The sequence below is a fragment of the Saccopteryx bilineata genome, chromosome X (assembly GCF_036850765.1).
Source record: "Saccopteryx bilineata isolate mSacBil1 chromosome X, mSacBil1_pri_phased_curated, whole genome shotgun sequence".
Taxonomy (NCBI): Eukaryota; Metazoa; Chordata; class Mammalia; order Chiroptera; family Emballonuridae; genus Saccopteryx; species Saccopteryx bilineata.
The window spans coordinates 120,485,378-120,509,257 of NC_089502.1; the positions used below are offsets into that span (position 1 = coordinate 120,485,378).

The following is a 23,880-nucleotide window of genomic DNA, read 5'->3' on the forward strand; positions in this document are numbered from 1 at the left end:
CATCCTGATTGCTCAGGACAGTCCGGTTTGTGTCTGTTGTTCTTGTGTAATTATTAATAGCACCCCTATATAACCTCAAAAGTGTTTTATGTTTGGACAATAAACTACAGGGTCATCCTACATGTGTAGACCAAAGAGTAGAAACCTTGAGCACTAGGGTAGCGGTTTATGCTTACCCTGTCTGTGTCTCCTGATGTTAGAACTTGGTGCTTTTAGGAAATGATATTGTGAGTGAAATATATGCAGAATAGATGAATGCAACTAAATGATTTAAAACTTCAGCTCAATGTGCTGGGTACCTAGTGTGTACTCGGGGCTGTGCCCAGTGCTAACAACAGGGAGGTAAGCTCTGTTTTCCAGCATTCACCTCACACATGCAAGCCAGGCCTGAAAGCCCACTGTCTTCCCTTAGTACCTCTTCCCACCTCCTATGACTTTATGTATGACTCAGGTTTGTGATATTACACTTGGGTGTGAGGGGAGCTTGAATGGCAGTGCATTGTGTTTTAATTAATAGAACATCATGTTATGAAACTGTTGAATCAGTTTTTTTTCCCCAGGCATCAAATGTTTTGTCAGTGAAAAGTTGGCACCTAGATATGAGGAACAAAAGAGATAAGAGAAGTAATAGCGAGATGACGACATAATGTTAGGTAGTTTAATATGTTGCCGAAACCTAAAGTACCTCCTGAAATATTTACTTCAGAAAGAAAATAAGGCCCTTGCCAGTTGGCTCAGCAATAAAGCATCAACCTGGCATGTGTAAGTCCCTGGTTCAATTCCCAGTCAGGGCACACAGGAGAGGTGACCATCTGCTTTCCTGCCCCCCTACCCCTTCTCTCTCTCTCTCTCTTTCTCTCTCTCTCTCTCTCTCTCTCTTCCCCTCCCGTAGCCATGGTTCAGTTGATTCAAGCACATAGGCCCTGGGCACTGAGGATCGCTCCATGAAGGCTCCACCTCAGGAGCTAAAAATAGCTTGGTTGCGAGCAATAGCTCCAGATGGGCAGAGCAATGGCCCCAAAGTAGGGTTGCCAGGTGGATCTTGGCCGGGGTGTATATGGGAGTCTTTCTATCTCCCCTCCTCTCACTTAAAAAGAAAAAAAGAAAAGAAAATGGATGTCAATCCAGAGGTACAAACCACTTTGCTTTTCTGACTTCCTACCCTATTTGGATAGGACATCCCATGGCTGTGACAGAGCCATGTTGAGAAACCCATGGAGTTTTACTGTTTGTAGATTTGTAAGTGACTAAAGGAAGTTACTTCCAGTACTGGAAACAAATCAAGAAGCTGACTCTGAGGGTCAACACAGCATTCCCATTTCAGTGCGGAAAAGAGAAACTGTCATAGGGATCGTAATTGGGGAATATTTAATCCCGAGGAATAGATGCATACTAAATCGTTGGGAAGGCTGGAGGAGCAGATTTTAGGCTTGGCTTCCATGGACTTCCAAAGCCAGATGGATCTGGCCCACTAGGGAACTACTAACCTCTTAGGTACCACTGAGGCGATGAACTCAAGGAAATTCTCTGTAACTGTGAAGTACCACATTTCCCCATGTATAAGACGCACCCTTTTCCAAAAAATTTGTGGTTAAAAACTGGGTGCTACTTATACAGGGGTTGTAGGTTTCTTTTACTTGCACTTCCCGCTTTTTCGTGTGCATGAGGAGTTATATGAATTTTATGATGAATAAAACTTGAGTTCAAGTAATACATTATTTTTCAAATTTCGGGCCCCAGAATTAAGGTGCGTCTTATACATGGGAGCATCTTGTACATGGGGAAATACGGTAAGAATCGGAAAATTGCTATCTAGAGGCTACTGTTCTTGTAGTTGCTGTGAGCAACTGCTTTTTTCCATCCAGGAAGCAGGAGAGAGGATTTGCAAACTATGTTGTGGGGAATCTCAGGCTTCTATGACTAAGCTTGCCAACAGAAACAGTCAAAAGGAGCAGGGAGATGGCTGTGACCTCACTTCCACCTTTTAAATCTCTCACAAAGATATCTACATTGTTGATGTAGGGTTGCAGGACTTAGCAAACAAAAACAATGCATGCAATATACTTACACTAAAAAAAAATTCCACTGTTTATCTGAAATTCAAATTTAACAGGTACCCTGTAATTTATCTGGTAACTCTAACTGATTCAACCTAACTCATGTCCGGAATCCTAGATACATAGAAGTCGGGCAAAGACATTTTAAAATTTCCAACCTGGGCCTGACCTGTGGTGGCGCAGTGGATAAAGCGTCGACCTGGAAATGCTGAGGTCGCTGGTTCAAAACCCTGGGCTTGCCTGGTCAAGGCACATATGGGAGTTGATGCTTCCAGCTCCTCCCCCCCTTCTCTCTCTCTGTCTCTCCTGTCTCTCTCTCTCTCTCTCTCTCTCTCTCTCTCTCTCCCTCTCTTCTCTAAATGAATAAATAAATTTTAAAAAATAAATAAATAAAATAAAATTTCCAACCTGTCCAACTATGTAGAAGGAGGGCGGTATGGAGGTGTGGGTAGGCCGGTCCGTGATATTAACCAAAGCACATTTCCTACGACAAATGGCTGAAGGTTCTCTGCCCCTGACACTTTTGCTTCCATCTGAATATGTTCTCTCCGCATTCTTATACTCGCTGAAATCCTACCAACCTGTGATTCATTTGGTTTTACTCAGCTTTCTCTTTTTAAAATATCAAAGTCTCCCAGAATATGCAAGTGGTCCGACTATGCTCGGAAATGCGGGTTTCAGCAGGAAGCCGAGAAGGATGATTAGGACGTGAGGAAATGTAGGGGCGGAAAGGGTGGGGCACCAGGAGATGGAATGAGATAGGCAGGTGCCTATTTGAATATTTTTCGCTTACTGTTTGCATCGGGCACGTTCAGGATTCAGGGAGGAAATACTTGCTTTTTGTACTTCTCCCTTGTGTACCCCAAGAGATACACTCTTCCCAAATCACGTAACCTAAATTAATGCTATTTGGCTAGTTAGTAATGCTAAATGGCATAGTTCTGAGGTCGGCAAATGGGGGCTCGCGAGCCACATGCGGCTCTTTGGCCCCTTGAGTGTTTAGCAAAGGCTAGCTTAGGAGTACCCTAATTAAGTTAATAACAACATACCTCCCTATATAGTTTAAGTTTAAAAACTTTGGCTCTCAAAAGAAATTTCAATCGTTGTACTGTTGATATTTGTCTGTTGACTGATGAGTCTGCCGACCACTGGCATAGTTCATCCATGTTAGAGGTCAGATAGCTGTATATGTGCTGGCCCGGGGCCGACATGGCTACAGTTTCCATGGAAATCTGACTTTCATGTTCTGAACCATTGACTTGCAAATGCCTTTTGGTTACAGACCTCTTTCTAAGTTAGTTATTTCACGAGTAAAGATATCAGAAAGGAAGAATGCTGGATTTGCACCCTGCTAATTAACTTTTGTGAGAAGCAGTGTCAGCCGAGAGCATGAAAAGAAATACTGCCTCTCAGCGAAGTCAAGGCTGATGAGAAACAATCAGGCAAGCACTACACCGCTCTTCAGAAACTTTTTCTGTTCCCCGTTTTCCCTGGGATTTTCCTCTTCTGCATTTAAAACAGTTGGGTAGTTCAAGTTTCAAGGCTACTGATTGTAACAGAAAATCAGTAGTAATTGGAAGCAGTGGGCTGTTGGGAGAAGTAATAGTGGTAGCTGCTCTCCAAATTATCCTGCAGAACTTTCCGTGGCAATGAAACCAAGCAGTGGAAGCTTGACTGAGTGCAGGCAAACAGTCCTACAGAGAATGGTGCTGTCTCTTCCATCCTTTTATGTTCGGTGCTGAGAGGGAAGTAGGGGAATTCACTGGCAGAAAACCCGATCCAAGGGTTGATGAGGGTTATTTGGCTAAAAAGAAGTTACTGTAATAGTGAAATCAAACTTTCCATGAATTGTTTGCTATGAAGGCAAACTGAAAGTGGTATTGCATCTTCGATAAGGGAGGTGAGCTTTGTAGATTAACTTGTGGCCTTTTGTGTTTTGTTTTTTAAATAAAGGGGACTTATAAATTGCCATTACTTCAGAGATACTGTAGATCCATTTTCTCTTCAAAAGTGTATGTCATTTTTCCTGGTGTCTTACTTCTTGCCTATGAAAACATCTTTGATCTTAAAAGCTTGATAACTATTTGATAAGTTATCATCATCACTAAAGACCTCAAAATTATTTTTTACTAATTATATGTAATTTACTTCCATATATTTAATGATACTTTAAAACAGGGGTCCCCAAACTACGGCCCGCGGGCCACATGCGGCCCCCTAAGGCCATTTATCCGGCCCCCGCCACACTTCTGGAAAGGGCGCCTCTTTCATTGGTGGTCAGTGAGAGGAGCATAGTTCCCATTGAAATACTGGTCAGTTTGTTGATTTAAATTTACTTGTTCTTTATTTTAAATATTGTATTCATTCCCATTTTGTTTTTTTACTTTAAAATAAGATATGTGCAGTGTGCATAGTGATTTGTTCATAGGTTTTTTTTTAGTCTGGCCCTCCAACGGTCTGAGGGACAGTGAACTGGCCCCCTGTGTAAAAAGTTTGGGGACCCCTGCTTTAAAACACAGGAATCTGCCCTGGTCAGTTGGCGCAGTGGTAGAGCATCAGCCTGGCATGCAGGAGTCCCAGGTTTGATTCCCGGCCAGGGCACACAGGAGAAGCACCCATCTGCTTCTCCACCCCTCCCCCTCTCCTTCCTCTCTGTCTCTCTCTTCCCCTACCGCAGCCGAGGCTCCATTGGAGCAAAGTTGGCCCGGGCGCTGAGGATGGCTCTATGGCCTCTGCCTCAGGTGCTAGAATGGCTCTGGTTGCAACAGAGCAATGCCCCCAGATGGGCGGGGTGTCGCCCCCTGGTGGGCATGCCAGGTGGATCCCAGTCGGGCGCATGCAGGAGTCTGTCTGACTGCCTCCCCATTTCCAACTTCAGAAAAATACAAAAAAACAACAACAACACAGGAATCTAATAACAAGGATAAATTTCATTCTGTAGACTAAGTGTTGTGCCAAAGAAAATATTTCCTTTAGGCAAAGAGAAGAACACAGAAAAAATATAGGGGAACTCTCAATGCTCTGGACAACTCAGACACTATATGGAATTTTTTCTCTGTGAATACCATCATGATATGTTTAAAAGAGAAGATAACAAATATATGGTGTTTAAAAGGCCCAAATGTTGTCAGTGCTTTAGAATCGATTATTTAACCATGATCATAGATCTAAAACCTGGTCTTCTGAAGGATTTGATCTGCCCTGAATGTCTAAAAACAAGCAAAAAACCCAGCATGATTTTCCTATTGTATTATGGGATTATCTATCATTAAATAAAGCAGCAGCTCAGTGAAAAGTCATTTCACATCATTTGGTAAATACCATGATTTGTGATACTTACAATAGAAGATCTGAGTAAGCAAGATACTTTGGGGCTTGGGAAATTTCAAAGCTTAAAATCTTATATTGATTGGGCCCTGGGCAATTGGCTCAGTGGATAGAGCGTCGGCCCAGCATATAGATGTCCTGGGTTCAATTTCCAGTCAAGGCACACAGTCAAAACAACCATCTGCTTCTCTTCCCCTCTTTCTCCCCCTTATCTCTCTCTCATCCTCCTGCAGCCAGTGGCTCGGCCTCAGGTGCTGAGGATAGCTTGGTTGGTTCAAGCATCAGCCCCAGATGGGTTGCCAGGTGGATCGTGGTCAGGGCACATGCAGGAATCTATCTCTCCTTCTCTCACTTTAAAAAAAGAAAAAATGAAAAGAAAAAATGTTTATATTGATTGTAGGGTGAAGAATAGTCTAAATTACTTTGAAGGTTTGAGAAATGAACAGCCCAAGGAATATTTTCTTGCTTTCACAGGCACCAAGCATTCACCCACTCAGAGAACTATAACCCATAGTTTCTACTTTTATAGCAGTTGCATCTAAAGCCATGAGCATAGGTCCTCGGATGTACAGAGCCCCACTTCTCGGGGCAGGCAGACCCTTTCAGTTTGCACTGTCAGCAGAGGTGGATTAAGGTCGGTTGAGGCCCTGGGCGCAGAAGAAAATATTGAGCCCCTTTATAAAAAGAGAGAGACAGAGAAAATACAAATACATGTTAATCATATTTTTAAATAAATAAGAAATATTATGTACTATTAATGTTAAAATTGCACATACGAAACCAAACTTGGTGTCATTAGGAAAAAGTGTAAAGTTGGGGTTTTGTGGGGCCCTTCAGAAGTCGGGGTCCAGGGCGCGGGCCTGGTGCGCCTGCCGTTAAATCCGCCTCTAGCAGCCTGCGCGTGTTCTCCTTCGTGTACAGGTTGTCGCTTGCAGCCCCCAAAGTCTTAAGATACAGAATGAATGGAGAAGGATGCAAAAAAAATCTGACTCATATTCATAGACTTCTCTCCCTAATAGAGAAGCTTTTTCATCTCTTACGTTTCCTAATCAAGCCATTAGCATGAAGCAAGGACATGTAATCTTACCAGAGTGAAATTGGTCATGCCATAGGCCAGCTGAATGAGCGCTCCGTGACACAATGACCTATGGCCTCCGCACAACAGCGCCTCTACCACATCCAATCTGCCCTTTAATTACACTTTAAATCTCATTTGAAAAGATTTTTATCATTATGGAAATTGCTCTGTCAATGTGCCCATGATGAGACCCGCTGAAAGTTTGCTGGGAATTGAGGACAGAGGAGGTAGATCAGCAGCTAAACCTCTGGCTTTAGGCAAAATGGCATGTGCAATAACAGAAAATCTTCATTGGCTCAGGTGTGTTCTGCCCCGATGATCACCGGGGGCTTGGCCCGTACCTCTGTCACTTCCTCAGTAAGTGGAAGGAAGAGTTCTGCTCTCCAGCTCCGTGGGTCTTTTTCTCCCTCACCGCAGAGGATCACTTGAATTTATAGTTGCCAGAATGAGTAATACAATATTTGCCTCCTGTTCCCGACCCCGTGCCTGCATGCAGAACAAGCCTATGGTTCTTTACATGAAAGATGACTCTCTTTTCATGAAATAAAGAACACCTCTGCTTTCTTTTCAGGGTCATTTAAAAATATCTATCCCGCTGGGTTATGGCAGGCCTGTGAGAAGAAGTCTTAGGTAAAGGGTAAAGGCAAAACATTCTTTTCTCTACAACAGGGACTGTCTCCTAGCTTTGTGTAGGACAACTGATTTGAAGTTTTCTTTCAAGCTGTTTCTTTTTCTTTTATTTATTGATTTTTTTTTTTTTTTTTTTTTTGAGTGAGACAGAAAGAGATCGGCAAGGAGACAGGGGTGGGGGGCGGGGAGGAGAGAGAGTGAGAAGCATCGACTCATAGTTGTTTCATTTTTTTTTTTTTCTGAAGCTGGAAACGGGGAGAGACAGACAGACTCCCACATGCGCCTGACCGGGATCCACCCGGCACACCCACCAGGGGCGAAGCTCTGCCCACCAGGGGGCGATGCAGCTCTGCCCACCAGGGGGCGATGCTCTGCCCCTCTGGGGCATTGCTCTGCCATGACCAGAGCCACTCTAGCTCCTGGGGCAGAGGCCAAGGAGCCATCCCCAGCACCCGGGCCATCTTTGCTCCAATGGAGCCTTGGCTGCGGGAGGGGAAGAGAGAGACAGAGAGGAAGGAGGGGGGGAGGGTGGAGAAGCAAATGGGCGCTTCTCCTATGTGCCCTGGCCGGGAATCGAACCCGGGTCCCCCACCCGCCAGGCCGACGCTCTACCGCTGAGCCAACTGGCCAGGGCCTGTTTCATTTTAATTGTTCACTGATTGCTTCTCATTTGTGCCTGAACAAAGGAGTGGGGGATCAAGCCCAGCCAGTGACCCCTTGCTCAAACCAGCAACCTGGGGCATTTAATCCTATTCTTAATTAGCCATTCTTTGATCTTCAAGTATTTCAGTGCCCTACCAGCCAGAGACCCTAGAGCCACAGTTACCCTTACCCCAAGTGTCCTTCCCAAGGACCCTGCTCGATGCCCCTTTTCTTCCTTGTCACCCACGCAATCCTCTCTTGTGTGTTATTTCCCAAGCAGATGGCAGCTCAAATGGGAAAGGGCCAGGTTACCTGAGTGTGGTTAGAGTGACAGACATTTCCTTGCAGCGTCCAGGGACTGCCCTTTGACATGTCCCACTCGCCCCAAACTGCTCGTTTGCACCTAGTAGCACTATGACTGGTTCCATAATGCATAAGTAAGTCAAATCACACTTCAGTGCCGGTTTTCAATGCGTTCTTCTTCCGGAGAGCTCTCCATTAAAATGGTACTTGAAAGCTACATTGTCTTTTATTATTTCAACATATTTCTGGGAGATGGAGATGGCTGCCAGCAGGTTACCACTCTGCATTTCTTCTTAGTGGGTCTCAGAAGCCCATGAAATTATAGATCGTAGTACATCTCCAGGAGAAGTAATTTGCTCTCCTTGGTAGTAGACAGACATTAACTCACCACAGAACACCAGGGAATCAGACACAATTATGTCAGCAGGACTTTAGTTAACATCAGGATGCTAGAACCTCCCTTAGCGTACAAACTGTATGGATACCTTGCGTTCATTTTCAAGGTAATAGCTCGAATCTTTAGGCTGAAAAGTACCCACAAGTGAATATAATGGTGTCAACGTGTGTTGGTGAATTATTTGGACTTTCTCCTGCCATTTAAAGTAAAAAAAAAAAGTGTGGAAACAGATTTATTGTACTACTAACCTGTTCTGAACAGTTGCCTCAGTTGTGGGATTGTTTTGTGGTTGTGTCAGGATACATTGAGGTGTTTTTGTGGGGGAAGAGGATGAAATAAAGTTGTTTTCTGCATCTACAACATTTGTAATTAAAACAAGGCAGAGGAAATTAGCTACATGGCTGTTGTGATTTCTGGTGTGTTATCAAAAATAATTATGGCATTTTGCCATATGTGCTTGCCTTCTTCTTACATATTGCTGTTGGGATAAGATGAGACTTGACATCAACTAATTACTTATTTCTAATATACAATCTTGAGCTACAGTCATTCTCTACAGGGAAAAATAGCTCTGTCAGAGATTCAAGAATTAAGAGCTCCCCTAAGTCTTAACTCTATACTGTATCTAAGATAGACAAATTGTACAGATACACATACCCAGATATGGATTTGTCCATGGGGACATAGTTGCCTATTTTAAGAATAACAATATATTCTGTTCACTTATAGCCATTCGAAATCAGCAAAGGTATTACTTCTGAGTTGACTGAGAAAAATAAATAAGTTAATACCTAGCTGGAAAATAACTCCATTGCCTGGCCATTCCTCTCAGAGAATCACAGTAAATTTCCGAACCCAAATATCTCACGATCGCCTTAATGAGTCCATCATTGTGTTGGATTACGTGTTGCCCAATCCAGAAGTCGCTTGCTTTGTATTTGAAAGGTGGAAGAGGAGTGGGGTGAGGGAGTAAAAAAGAATCGAACTTCAGAAAGGTCTGTGCTCTAATCCGCTTCTGCCACATCCCCACTGTGGGATTTAGACCAGTTACTTCCCGTCTCCGCACTGTAGTTTCCTCCATCGCCAGATAAGAAGGCCTACTTCATGGAGTAAGAGATTTATAAGGAGTGTGAGCAGTGGTTTCCTATCTCATCTCATCTCGCTACTCCACACCTAGCCCTCATCATGGCTCTGCAAAAGTAGATCCTTTTCATTGTCATAAGGGCCCATCTGGCCTTTCTCAGATAAGGATAGATATCTTCAAACAGGCTGATTCCTGCACATAAAACATAACACCAAAAAGAGTACCTTCAACATCTTGTACTCTTCATAAGTGGTTGTCTTTATGATGTAAATGTGCAATCTAGGGTTTGTGCGAAGACCTTTGAAGATGCCCATTGGCGATGATCTTCTAAAAGATGTCTTACGTAGGAAATACCCAATTATGAGCAATAAAGCAGTAGAGCGATACCTGCGATAACACTGCAACACCATATAGTTTTTTATATGAATTTTAGATGTATCAGTAAAAAGAAAACTCAGCCTATCTAAGGGCTTGTTTTATCTTATAACACCAGCATTATAAAGACGTGACATTTTTTTAATCACTTAAGTGCTGAGCCAAATGGATCTCAATATCAGTTCCCCATTGAGTCCATAGCATCTTAACTTTTTACAAACAGCTGATGCAGTGTTGCTCTATCCATCCTTTCTCGAGATTTTGCGTCCTTTAACACTTATGCCCATATACTTCAGAAATGCCTTAAAGGATATATTTTTGGAGTTTCTTGTGTCTGCATACAGCTTTGGTGTCAATGTTCTTGCTTTGTTGTAATTAATTTGTCACCAAGGTGTGTGTGTGTGTCTGTGTGTGTGTGTGTGTGTGTGTGTGTGTGTGTGAGAAACAATATGGCATTCTCTGGGTTATGAACGAGATAGCCTCTGTAGGTTTGTTCTTTAGTTGAGTTTGTATGGAAGTTGGAACAGGTACATTCACCTTTCAAATGCAACTGGGACAGATGTTTGTCTTCACATAGTATTTATTTTTTACCTTTCTGTACATATAAATACTGAAATATTTTCAGACCTACAGAACCTATCTCATTCATAACCTGGGACTGCCTGTATAATGTTGATCATACTCCTGGGAAAATTAAACCGAAATTACATTTCTATCTTTATAATGTTGTTGTGAATGGCTATCACTTTGCCATACTCTTCCTTCAAAAGGCAGAGCAAGAAAAGGATGAAATGAGATGCCCGTGCAGCTAGGGCTGTAATTTATGAGCACTCCGTCTCACTTCCTCCCGGTTTCTGGAGCTGCCACTTGATTGGTTCGTGGACAGCTGGTGCTGCCTGTCAGCTAAACATTCTGCTTCCTCTCTCACCCTGCTCCCGTTTACCCTGAAAACTGCCCTTCTCAGTAATTATTCGCGGATACTTTTTTGATTACAGCATGCTTGTACACAGGAAGGTACAGTGGACTCTTATCCTTATAGGGTCAAATATACTGCCCACAAAAATGAGGGGATATTTCAAAATGAATATGAAGCGATAAGGAAAAGAAGCATTTGATTTTTTTTATTAAACAAGAACATCAGAAAGCAAACGACAAGTCAAAGAAAGTTGTTTGATTATGCAAATAAGATGCAAAACCACCTTTTATTTCATTGGTGAAAATACACTATACAAAAGGCTGAAAATACTGGAGTATCTGGATGTTCCCTGATCCTTTCATTTTTGTGAGCAGGTATAATCACCAGGCTGCACTCAAAGCTCTCAGTGGCTACTCTGTATCTTTTGAACCTCATTGTAGACACTTCTCAGAACTACTTCCTAGCTTCTGCCTACAGCTCTGCTTCCTGTCACTATGCATTCACTATTCATTTTTCTTCAAAAGTGTCTTTCTATGTCTTCTCTGCTAGCAACCTCGGAGTCATGGAGGATGGTGAGAAGGGGACCAGAGGGACACCGTGTAATGAAGGCCCTCAAAAGATCAGGCAATGCGTTAGGTACTTAGATGCTCTATCCACATCACCTCATCTAGTCTTGGCCAAAATCTTATAAGGGAGATATTATTGGCCCTATTTATGGATGACAATAAAAAAAGGCTTTGAAATATTTTATAATTTGTCCCAAATCACAAAGCTGGTAAGTGGGGGAAGTTAGAATTTAAACAGATCTTATGACGCAAGGGCTGGGCTCTTTCCACTGTGCCACACTTTAACCCAGTCTATGTTAATTACTTCCTCCCTCTCCAGAGCTTAAGACTTAATCATGCCCGTAAGGACCCTTTAGCCACGTGGACCTTTGTAACTTTCAATTGCTTCAAATCAGATTTGCCATCTCGTGTATAAGCTCTAAACCAGGGATAGTCAACCTTTTTATACCTACCACTCACTTTTGTGTCTCTGTTAGTAGTAAAATTTTCTAACTGCCCACGGGTTCCACAGTAATGGTGATTTATAAAGTAGGGAAGTACCTTTACTTTATAAAATTTATAAAGCAGAGTTACAGCAAGTTAAAGCATATAATAATAATTACTTATCAAGTACTTTATGTCAGATTTTCACCAAGTTTGGCACAATAAATCTTTAAAAAACAACTTACTATAGTTAAATCTTTTTATTTATACTTTGGTTGCTCCGCTACCACCCACCATGAAAGCTGGAACACCCACTAGTGGGTGGTAGGGACCAGGTTGACTACCACTGCTCTAAACATAAAACAAATCTTTAAAAATCATCCCCAGCCTGACCAGGCAGTGGCGCAGTGGATAGAGCATCGGACTGGCATGCAGAGAACCCAGGTTTGAAATCCCGAGGTTTTTGGCTTGAGTACAGGCTCATCTGGTTTGAGCACAGGCTCACCAGCTTGAGCACGGGCTCACCAGCTTGAGCATGGGTTGCTGGTTTGAGCATGGGATCATAGACATGACCCCATGGTTGCTGGCTTGAACCCAAAGGTCACTGGCTTGAGCCCAAGGTTGCTGGCTTGAGCAAGGGGTCATTTTCTCTGCTGTAGCCCCCGTCCCCGGTCAAGGCACATGTGGAAAAGCAATCAGTGAACAACTAAGGTGCCATAATGAAGAATTGATGCTTCTTGTCTCTCTTTCTGTCTGTTCCTATCTGTCCTTCTCTCTAACTCACTCTCTGTCTCTGTCAAAAAAATAATCATCCCCAAATCCTCCCTTCATCCCTTATCCCTCTTTACATGTTGCCACATTTGTCATCTGTTTCATAGCCTAAACTTTCAGTAGCACTGCTTATTCTGTTAACCTCCTGAAGTCTTATTTCTGCCTCTCTTTCCGCCTCTCCTCTGAAACTGTTCTGATCAAGGTGAACAGCGACCTCCCTTGTTGTCGAATCTAATAGACAATGTTCTGCTCTAATGCAACGAGCCCCTCAGCAGCGTTCAACCTGGCTGGCTACTCCCTCCTTTTTGAAACCCTCTCTCCTCTCTTGACCACCATGGCACCATCATTTCTTAGTTTTCCTCCTCCCACCTCAGCAGCCTATCCTTTGCTGCCCTGTTCAGTGTGTTCTCTACCACTGCCTACCCTCTGAATGTTGGAATGTTGGTGGCCCTCGAGACTTGGTCCCAGGGCCTGTTTACTTCTCCCTCTATTCTTTCTCCCTAAGTATGCTTACCCATTCCCTTGGTGTTAGTATCAGGAAAATGAATGATCCCAAATTCATAAAGCCATCCCAGAATGCCCCTTTGAGTCTCTCATATGAATTTGGAATCTTCATCTAAATGCCTCACAGTCAACTGAAAACGTAACATATTGAAAATAGAATACAAAACTGACTTTCCCCTACTCTGTGCCACCTCAGTAAATGACACTACCATCCTTATGTTTCTGAATTAAAATTTTGGAGTGATCTTTGAGACATCCTTCTCCTTTCCTCTCGTCATCTCATCCATTAGCATGTGTGAGAAATCTAACACACAAATTATTCGTTTCAGATGCTCATCAGTCTATTTCCTCCTTCTACAATTGCTCTAGCTGTATTATCTCGTACCTGGATTAGAAGGCCTGGCCTCTAACTGAACTTCTTGTTTCTTCTCCCTCCTTCTTTAATCTCCACAAAGCAGTATCATGATTTAGTAAAGCCCAAATCAGATCATGTCACTATCCTGCTTAAAAAGTTTCTCTAGGCCCTGGCCGGTTAGCTCAGCGGTAGAGCGTCGGCCTGGCATGCGGGGGACCCGGGTTTGATTCCCAGCCAGGGCACATAGGAGAAGCGCCCATTTGCTTCTCCACCCCCCCTCCTTCCTCTCTGTCTCTCTCTTCCCCTCCTGCAGCCAAGGCTCCATTGGAGCAAAGATGGCCCAGGCACTGGGGATGGCTCCTTGGCCTCTGCCCCAGGCGCTAGAATGGCTCTGGTCGCGGCAGAGCGACGCCCCAGAGGGGCAGAGCATCGCCCCCTGGTGGGCAGAGCATCGCCTCTGGTGGGCGTGCCGGGATCTCCCGGTCGGGCGCATGCGGGAGTCTGACTGTCTCTCCCCGTTTCCAGCTTCAGAAAAATACAAAAAAAAAAAAAGTTTCTCTAGCTTCCCACTGCACTTGAAATAAAATTCAAATTCCTTACCATAAGACTTAAAAGCCCCATATTATCTGAAGCTTCTCTTACCTCATCTCTGGCCATATTTCTTTCTTAGGAACTTTCAGCCAAGATCTTTCCTGATGCGAGGGCTCCTCCCCTTTTTACTTAGAATTCTGTGCCCTTCGGTTTTCCTGTAATTGGTATTTTCTCGGCCTTCAAGTTGCAGCTGATACTGAGCTTTCTCACGTGTACACCATTATTCTCACCAGAACGCCCATTTGTTACCTTAGAGGTTTTTCTTATTTTATTGAACACATTTGTTTATCTGTTTACCATATTTCTTCCCTGTTTATACTATTCTCTCTCTCTCTGTTTATATTATTATGTTATGAACAGGAAGAGGGCAGAAATTTGTGGAGGGTTTGCACCACTGCAGACCTGGATGATAATATATTAAATATTAGTGGAAAGGAAGGAGGGAAGAAGGGAAGGAAAAGAAAAGGAGGGGGAGAGAGAGAGAGATGGAGGGTGGAAAGAGAAAGGAAGGAAGGAATTAACTCCTAGAACTACATCTTTCTTATGTAATTTGTGACATCATAGCTCATAATGAAATATTGGATATACAGTAGGCACTTAATGTATGCTTGTGTGGTGAATACATAGGCAGAACATTTTTGCACTGTAACAGAGTAAAAAGGAACTAGGGAAAACAAGATGCAGAGGGGAAATGATACTTGTACTTTTAACCTAGTATATCTGAAATGAGCTCTTCAATTTTCCAAAGTAATTTTAAGACTAGAGTAAACTGGAAGGCCAGGAAAGAAGAGAAAGCATCCCGTGTTACCGGGTCGAGATTGCTTAAGGCAGCCTGACAAATGGGATTTTGCTCAGTTTCCTCTGGGATAATCCAGCCTAGGCCAGGCATTTTTAAAGATTAGGGTTTGAAATACAGCTTTGCGCCTGGGAATGTACTGAGGCAGGAGAACATATCCCTTCTCTCCACTGTCCTAGTGCTTAAGTGTGAGAATTTCCTAATGAGATATGAAAGCAAAAACAACAAGCCCTGCAGGATAATAGTCTCCGAGGACCTTGATAACAGCCCATTTTTAAAGCAAAGCCTGTGGACTCCTAAATCCATAGCTGTTCACTGAAAATGCATTGCAGCGCAGTGGACCTGAAAACACACTCCTTATCTACCTAGAGCAACCAGGCTTCAAGCCAAACAGCAGTCCTCAAATTAACTCTTGTTTCTCTTGGGATGGCAACTCTGCTGCTTTTGAGAATATTCCAATGGTCACATAGACTCGGAAGGAAAATAAAATACAAGCACACCCACAGTGACTCTGTACCCAACTGCGTTTCCAGAGTGAGTTAGGAACCGGTAGTGGTTAGATTAGAGTCTCTCTAAGGTCAAGATGGTAGGTCCAATTCTTTTATTTGGGCGCTTCTCCAAAAATTCGTCAGGGAGGAGAATTCTGGTTTGTTCTGCTAGTTTTCATTTCCAATCCATAACAGACTGATACTCTTGTAACTTATAGTAAAAGTGAATTGCTTTTTTAAATATACAAACCCCACATAAAATGCAAGCCCATACTTTGTATTTTTAGATTGCTATAAATGTTTCTAAAGATTGACTCTTAATTTCTCTTCTCATAGTGGAGTGTGTGTGTGTGTGTATGTGTGTGTCAAGTTTTTAGAGTCCATGGTTAACAAGTCATTCTGGATAACCAAGCCAAGAGAGTTTTACATCTGTATGTTTTTGTTTGGTTTAACTTCTTTACAGCTCAGGATCTTTTTAGAACAACTGTTGAATAAATGTATAACTGTTCATAAAAATTAGGGGATATTTCAAAATGAACATGAAGCAATAAAATCTCCCTTAATTTTTGTGAGCAGTATATATAAAGAGTTTTACATTTTCTGCTTTCTTCACAGGGTTTACTGAACATAAATCTGCTTTTTCTGGTTAATTCGGGATCATCATCATTAACATTAATTATTTTGCTTGGCTTCAAAGCTAGACGATGCCTTCAAGGGCTACTAATATATGTAGGGATGTCCCTTCCACACTGTGACCTTGGTCAACTGTGTGCGCCAGGGGCCCCTTTTACACCTTTCTGATTCTCTGTCAGGTGGCACTTCTTGCTACTCTTGAGAGAGCTTGTTTAGCCCTCAGGGATAACTTCTCTCCTATTTTGGATCTTCTGTTTCTGACCTTTTAAGTTCTTGGAAATCAGATCATCTCTCTTTTTATTTTTTCTTATCAAGCTTTTTTGAATTAGGTAAAAATGATCAGTGAAGAGAAACTAATGGCCTTACCATTATTCACATAGTAATGCTTTCAGAAAAGATTAGAGATAGTGTGTTTATAATGGTTTTTAGAGAAATGGTTACTTATTTTTATCTTTTTTTTTTCTCTTTTAGAGAGGTGGGGAGGGAGAGATGAGAAACATCAGCTGGTGGTCGCAGCACCTTAGTTGTTCATTGATTTCTTTCTCATATGTGCCTTGATCGGGGGGGCTCCAGACAAGCCAGTGACCCCTTACTCAAGCCAGCGACCTTGGGCTCAAGCCAGCGACCTTTGGGCTCAAGCCAGCAAACATGGGATCATGTCTATGATCCCATGCTCAAGCCAGTGACCCTGTGCTCAAGCTGGTGAGCCCATGATCAGGCCAGTGGTCTGGTGGTTTCAAACCTGGGAACTCAGCACCCAAGCTGACACTCTATTCACCAGTTGTCCCCAAACTTTTTACACAGGGGCCAGTTCACTGTCCCTTAGACCATTGGAGGGCCGGACTATAAAAAAAAACAACTATGAACAAATCCCTATGCACACTGCACATATCTTATTTTAAAGTAAAAAACAAAACAGGAACAAATACAATATTTAAAATAAAGAACAAGTAAATTTAAATCAACAAACTGACCAGTATTTCAATGGGAACTATGCTCCTCTCACTGACCACCAATGAAAGAGGTGCTCCTTCTGGAAGTGCGGTGGGAGCCGGATAAATGGCCTCAGGGGGCCGCATGCGGCCCCCGGGCTGTAGTTTGGGGACCCCTGCTATTCACTATGCCACCACCAGTCAGGCTTATTTTTATTATTTATACATCATTTTGTTTGTTGGTTACCTCTCAGCTATTTTCAAGATAGGGAGGCTATTATTTGCTGAATTCTTTTTTAGAGACACCAAATTCTATATGTACAAGAAAACATACGTGCACGCTATTATCTATGATGTTTTGGAAGAGTGTATCATAACCATTCGTTTAAATAGGAGTATAGCACTAATTCCTGACATCTCCCTTCTTTATTTTTCTTCTAATAAAAGTTTTGTAACTTTTCATGTTCTTCCCCTGTTGCCCTGTTATTTATGAACACCATGGATCATTCTACTTGTCAAAGAAGATAGTACAGACTTAATATTTAATAATCTCATATTTGTCCAGCCATTTTCATGCTATGCTTCCCACTGGGAATGCCCTCTTCCCTTCAGTGCTCTCAATCCAACCCATCTTTCTAGGCTCAGAGCAAGTCCCTTGACTTTATGAAGTCTATTTCTATCCCTTTATTTCCACATCGATTCTCTTATGATAAAAAGCCTTACATTAGCTATTACTTATTAAAGGCCTCTTGTGTTCTGGATGCTGTTCAAAGTATTATACAAGAATTATTCCATGTAATATTCAAAACAGCTCAGCAGGTGGGTATTATTATTTAATATTCAGTGAAGCCAAAGAGATTAAAGAGTTCTGAAACTTATGCAGCTAAAAGAGAAAGAGAAGGGTGAGGGAGACTCAAACCACGTCTATTTAACTGCACCTTCCCACTAGTTTGCAATGAGAAGGGGCCCTTATGACAGAAGTAGGCTAGACTGAGGGAAAGAGGCAGTTTGAGATGTGTAAGAGCTCTGCAGGAGGCTGGGTAGCCTCTACTCCTAAAACTGCCACACTGTGGACCTATTACTTGGTTCATGTCTGAATTTACTTGATATTCATAGCTGAAATTTGCTCCATAATTGTATAGAACTTTAAGCTCTATGTTTCTTTTGGGGAGAGGGGCTATCTCTTTTTCTATCTGCACCCATTTTCTCAGTTATTTTATTTCTTGTTGTACTGGATACATCTCTGTCCGCTGCCTCAGGCCTACTTAAGTCGCCATATTAAGAAAACCATGAAATTACTCTTTGAGTAGTGAAAATGTTATTCTGCATGCCTAATCTCAGCTAGATATGCTGAGATTTAGGCAGGAGTATTATTAAAAAGAAAAGTTAAGTCCTGACCTGTGGTGGCGCAGTGGATAAAGCATCAGCCTGGGAACACTGAAGTTGTCGGTTCAAAACCCTGGGCTTGCCTGGTCAAGGCACATACGGGAGTTGATGCTTCCTGCTCCCACCCCTCCTCTCTCTCTCTCTCTCTCTCTCTCTCTCTCTCTCTCTCTCTTCTCTTCTCTAAAATGAATAAATAAATAAAAATAATTTTTTAAAAAAGAAAAGTTAATAGGAAAAAAATTAAATTAATAGGAAAAACTCAGAGGTAATATTGCGTAGTGGGTAGGAGCACAGTCTCTGGAATCCAGCAGCCTGGGTTTGATATCTGACCACATAGTTTATTAGATGTGTGATCTTGAGCATTTTTCCTTGACCTCTCTGCAATTTCATTTTCATATATTTAAAATGAAAGTAATAATAATGCCTACCCCAGAGGGTCACTGAGCAGGTTAAATGGACTCATGTATGTATAGTGCTTTGAACAGAATGTGGTATATAGCAAGTGTCATCTATGTCACGGCTATTGTTTCTGTTGTCATATAACAAATACTTCTTTTCCCTATTCATTAGCTCTCTCTAACGAATACAAGCACAAAAAGAAGAGAAAAATTAGATGACATACGTTGAATGTAGTGACTAAGACTTAAATGATCCTTTCTAGCTAAGTCAGAAATGAAAGAGCACTACTGTCCACATAAGAATTGTCCAAACATGTAGAGGATATTTATTTATCTGAGCCTGACTTGTGGTGTCACAGTGGATAAAGCGTAGACCTAGAACGCTGAGGTCGCCGGTTCGAAACCCTGCGTTTGTCTGGTCAAGGCACATATGGCAGTTGATGCTTCCTGCTCCTCCCCCCTTTCTCTCTCTCATTCTCACTCTTTCTCTAAAATGAATAAATTAAAAAAAGTTTATCTGAGCCAAACTGACAACATATGCTGGGGAGCGAGATCCCAGCTGCTCTGGAGAATGACAGTTTGCAGTTTCTCTGATGCGTTTGAGACTAAAGAGGGGATGGAAGGGTGGTGGGAGAGGGCAAGTCAGGGATAGAATTACAGGACAGTTAGGATCCTGTGCTGTCTTGATGGTGGTCCACTTTAGAAAGAGGGGTCTCAAAGTCTGAATGCTAGAAGGAGAGGGCTGAAAAGAGAGACATTTCAAAGTTGTGTTAATCTAGATGCTCAGAAACAATGGGACAGGGCTTGCTTAAGGCAAAGATACACCTTTTAGTAAAGAAGTTATGGGCCTGGGGCATGACGATCTACCATGATCTGCACAGTTAAGAATCTGTGATCAGTTTTACCTGTGAGGTTACCTTCCATAGGATCCCTTTTTTCATCCACACTATTTAAAAATACCTGTAAAAATTACTTTTTGTCCAGAGTTCATAATAATAATAAGAGTTATCTTACCTGACCTGTAGTGGCGCAGTGGATAAAGCATTGACCTGGAACTCTGAGGTCACTGGTTCATAACCCCAGGCTTGCCCGGTCAAGACACACATGAGAAGCAACGACTATGAACTGATGCTTCCCGATCTTCCACACCTCCCTGACTTTCTCTCTCTCCTCTCTCTAAAATCAATAAATTTTTTTTTTTTTTTTTACAGAGAGAGAGTCAGAGAAAGGGACAGATAGGGACATACAGACAGGAAGGGAGAGAGATGAGAATCATCAGTTCTTCACTGCGGCACCTTAGTTGTTCATTGAGTGCTTTCTCATATGTGCCTTGACCGGGGGGCTATGGCAGAGTGTGTGACCCCTTGCTCAAGGCAGCGACCTTGGGCTCAAGCCAGCGACCTTTGGCTTCAAGCCAGCAACCATGGGGCCATGTCTGTGATCCCACGCTCAAATCAGTGACCCCACGCTCAAGCTGGTGAGCCAGTGCTCAAGCCAGATGAACCCGCACTCAAGCCTGCGACCTCGGGTTTTCGAACCTGGGTCCTCAGCGTCCCAGTCCAATGCTCTATCCAGTGTGCCACCACCTGGTCAGGCTCAATAAGTAAATCTTAAAAAAATAAAGTTACCTTGCTGCCAATGCTAAGGTTTTACTTCTGCCACTTCTCTTTTTTATTATTATTGTTATTTTAAGCAATATAACCCCAGTAAATCTAGCCACTTCTCAATTGTCAAGCAGAGTTTTTATCCTAGTGTCTATGAGATTTGGCAGAAAATTCTCATCCATAGTTGATGATAGGAACAAGTTAAGTTAAAGGTCCACACTAGATTTTAGGAAACAGAAAGACAGAACTGTCTCTCACATTCCCTTTATATTTTTCACACTGCTAAGTCTAGACCAATAATCGGTTCTCAAATAATACTAGTCTATCAATTTTATATTCATTTGTCTCTGAAGATACAACAAAGATATGTATATGCTGTGTAATGTAAATGGCAAAGGTGAAAGTTGAGGAATTCATGAGTCAACATCCTATTTATGCTTCAGAAGACCTCGCACGTATTCAACAAAGCACCGCTGACTTCAGGATGTACATAACCTTAAGCAAATATCGGTGGATCCTGGGTCTCTGCTATAAATGCGGGATATGAAAATTCAAATGTCCCATCAGTTATATGCATGTGAACATAAAGAGCTGATTGTGTTAGTCAAAGTATCTTATTTCTTTGAACAACTAAAGGTTTGGTTTTCATTTTCCAAGTGTGTACTCGGAGGTAGTTTGAAGTTGTGTACAAATCAAATACATACAAGAAGGAAAGTGAAAGAGGGAAGTGGTGGAATTATATGGATAACTTGGGTCTGTTTGCCTTTTATTCATGAATTATTTAGATAAATTGACTTCACTTTTTGCCTGAAGACGCAGCCAATTCAGTGGGCGTGTTCTCCCTGGAGGTGCACAAACTAAAAACGGATGCACAGTTGATTAAACTCCATCTCCACAAGAAGCGCAGTAGTAGTTTCCCACCGCATTGGCAAGTTACAAAGTCAGACTATTTCCTTCCGGAACATAGTTCTTGATGGAATAGAGAGAGATGCTAGTCGATCTGTCTTAGTATTTCCCTCTTTCAATTTCAGATTCGTGTCTATTCCTATCCCCCTCCTATCTGCCAGTCAAAGAGAAGGGGACAGAAGTCTCTTCAGAGCCCATCCCGGATACTTTGGCTGCCAAAACTAGTGACAGGAGACATTCATTGTCCATCTACCTTACTTTGGCAGTGTTCAAAATTCTGCGTCTAAGAGGCCATGACTGAAAACACAAGCCAACTCTTCAGATTTTCTAGCATGTCATCGCTGCCACGTCTAACCCCGCCCCCCCCCACACACACACACTTTTGAAGAGTAATTTAATTCAATTTTAGAAAGAGAGGGAGAAAACATTTTTCTAGTCACACAGGTCAATCCAATTGTTCGGCACTTCAGAGTGAATTTTTCAACTTGTTGAACAGAAGCATACAAATGTCTAAAAGCAAGCTAGATAATGTACAAAGCCTCCATTCACTGTGTAGGCAGAAAGGAATGCTGGAACCCGGCAGCTCTCGAAGGAATGTTCTTTTGGCTTTGACTGTTCTGCTGGGAACAAGGAGGGAAACACATATAGAAAATGAATTTATAATGTCTCTGGCTTATAATGGCGAAATGATAAGAAAAGTTGGCTGTTTAATATAAACTGTCAGCTGCATATTCCAGGCCTCCTCGCTTTGAGGTCCCTCCCACATCCCCAGGCCTGGCTACCGTTTAGTGCGGAGGACAAAGTGGCTGTTTATTATTATTGACTGCTGAGGCCCATGCTCCGAAACTCATTCTGTCAACAGAATGTAAGCAAAGTTGGCATTTTAAAGCAGGGTTCTTTCAGTCGCGGGGTTTCCTCAGGATTGCTATGCAACAGGACCAGTGCTGTAGTCCCCGGTTCAAGCTGAAAATGTTACACAGGAAGACATACCATGTAAAGGTCAGATACTTCTACTCTGATAATTTTCTTGATCTGTGTATAGACAAATCAGGCAAAATGCGTGATGTCTTACCATAACTCTCGTCAGGGTCTGGTGGACTTTCCACCTGTCGGGCCTAAAAATGTGACGGTATTTCAAAGGGGAACTCTTACTAGTAAATGTGTGATGCCGTAATACCACGGTGAACTTAGTGTGTACTGTTAAAAAGATGCCCTCCTATGAGGGAATCCTAGTAACATGCCGGTGCTGTAGACTGAGTCCAGCTTTGTTCGTTAGTCTCACCATTCTTCCAGAGCTAAAGTCTACAGTCCAGGTTACTCCATGCATGGGAAATAGCGCTGGACCCGTGGTGTAATGTGACGATTGGCAACAACGTGTACTTCATCATGGGATTTTATTTCATATTGCTTCCAAACAGAGTACGTTCTGTCCACAGACTAGAAGATATAACTTAGGAAATGCATAAAGTTATAGCTGTGTTCTGTTTCAATTCATAATGTCAAGGAATGAATTTATTATACCTAATAAGATGCCCATTTTCAGTCTACGTAATAATGTGAAGAGATAACACACCAAGACAAGTAAGTTGGAAGTGCATCTTTGTGTTAGCTGGCCCAATGAAAATAATTTTGAATTAATAGTTGATTTTTCACGGCACTCCAGATTCACATTTGTAGCTGGTCGTTTCTGTTTTTCTCATTCTGTGTGTGTATGTCTTCTCCCTGCTGTCTTACAGGATCTCCAAGGAGAAATCGAAGCTCACACCGATATCTATCACAACCTGGATGAAAATGGTCAAAAAATCCTGCGATCCCTGGAAGGTTCTGATGATGCAGTCCTGTTACAGAGACGGCTGGATAACATGAACTTCAAGTGGAGCGAGCTGCGGAAAAAGTCTCTCAACATTAGGTAAGAAAAGATCAGGGGCAAATAAAACCAGATGTAAATTAAAATGGCAACAGTTCCCTCATTTTACAAGTAGTTAATATCTCATATGTGTATGTAAATCACCCAATTTCAGAATGATTCATTTTATTTTGAATAAATGAATCATTCATTTGCTTGGGATGGATATGATACTTGAGGGTTCAGATTAGATTAAAGTGGTGATGTTTGATAACCATGGGAGAGATGAATATTAAGACATTAGAATGAATTTAAATGATGAATACAGCTCTCCTGATTTCACAGTTCTTTCTTGGTTTATCACAGAGTTATGCAAAAAGTGATCAAATTACAGGTATGTTTACATGGAATTCTTTCTTTGGCATTATTCTAAATGCATAACAAAGGACAACTCTTCTGATTTTTCAGTTACAGTTTACATTTAATATTATATACTCTATTAGTTTCCATTTACACAGCACAATAGTTAGAAAATCATCCAACACCATTTATTAAAAACACAATTCTTTCCCACTGCACTACAATGCCCACCGAATATCCCACACACTATCTTTCCTTCCTCTGCCTCCCTGAAGTTAGTCAGGGCCAGGTGATTAGCCCTGTTAAACAGGTTATAAGCAGAAGTGTCACTTCTGGGCCACAGCTTTAAAGAGGAAATCTAAATGTTCCATGCACGCTCTTCAGCGAACAGAGGACATTCTTTAAAGGCCATAATACGTAATGATTAACAGTTGAGGGGAGACCTCCCCACAGCTCCCAGAGCTAAGGAGAGAGTCTAAGCAACTTCCTGACCGTGGCTTCCTTTCACATTT

General features: G+C 42.2%; 1 protein-coding gene across 5 annotated transcripts in view; it reads left to right on the forward strand.

The window, feature by feature from the left end:
- The window catches only part of DMD (dystrophin), a 2,360,554-nt gene that overhangs the window by 1,887,069 nt on the left and 449,605 nt on the right, over positions 1-23,880 (forward strand). For all 5 annotated transcript variants that reach the window (XM_066250305.1, XM_066250306.1, XM_066250308.1 and 2 more), the window contains one exon: positions 22,899-23,071. In XM_066250305.1, the coding sequence (XP_066106402.1) occupies positions 22,899-23,071 (173 nt within the window). The remainder of the gene's footprint in view (positions 1-22,898; positions 23,072-23,880) is intronic.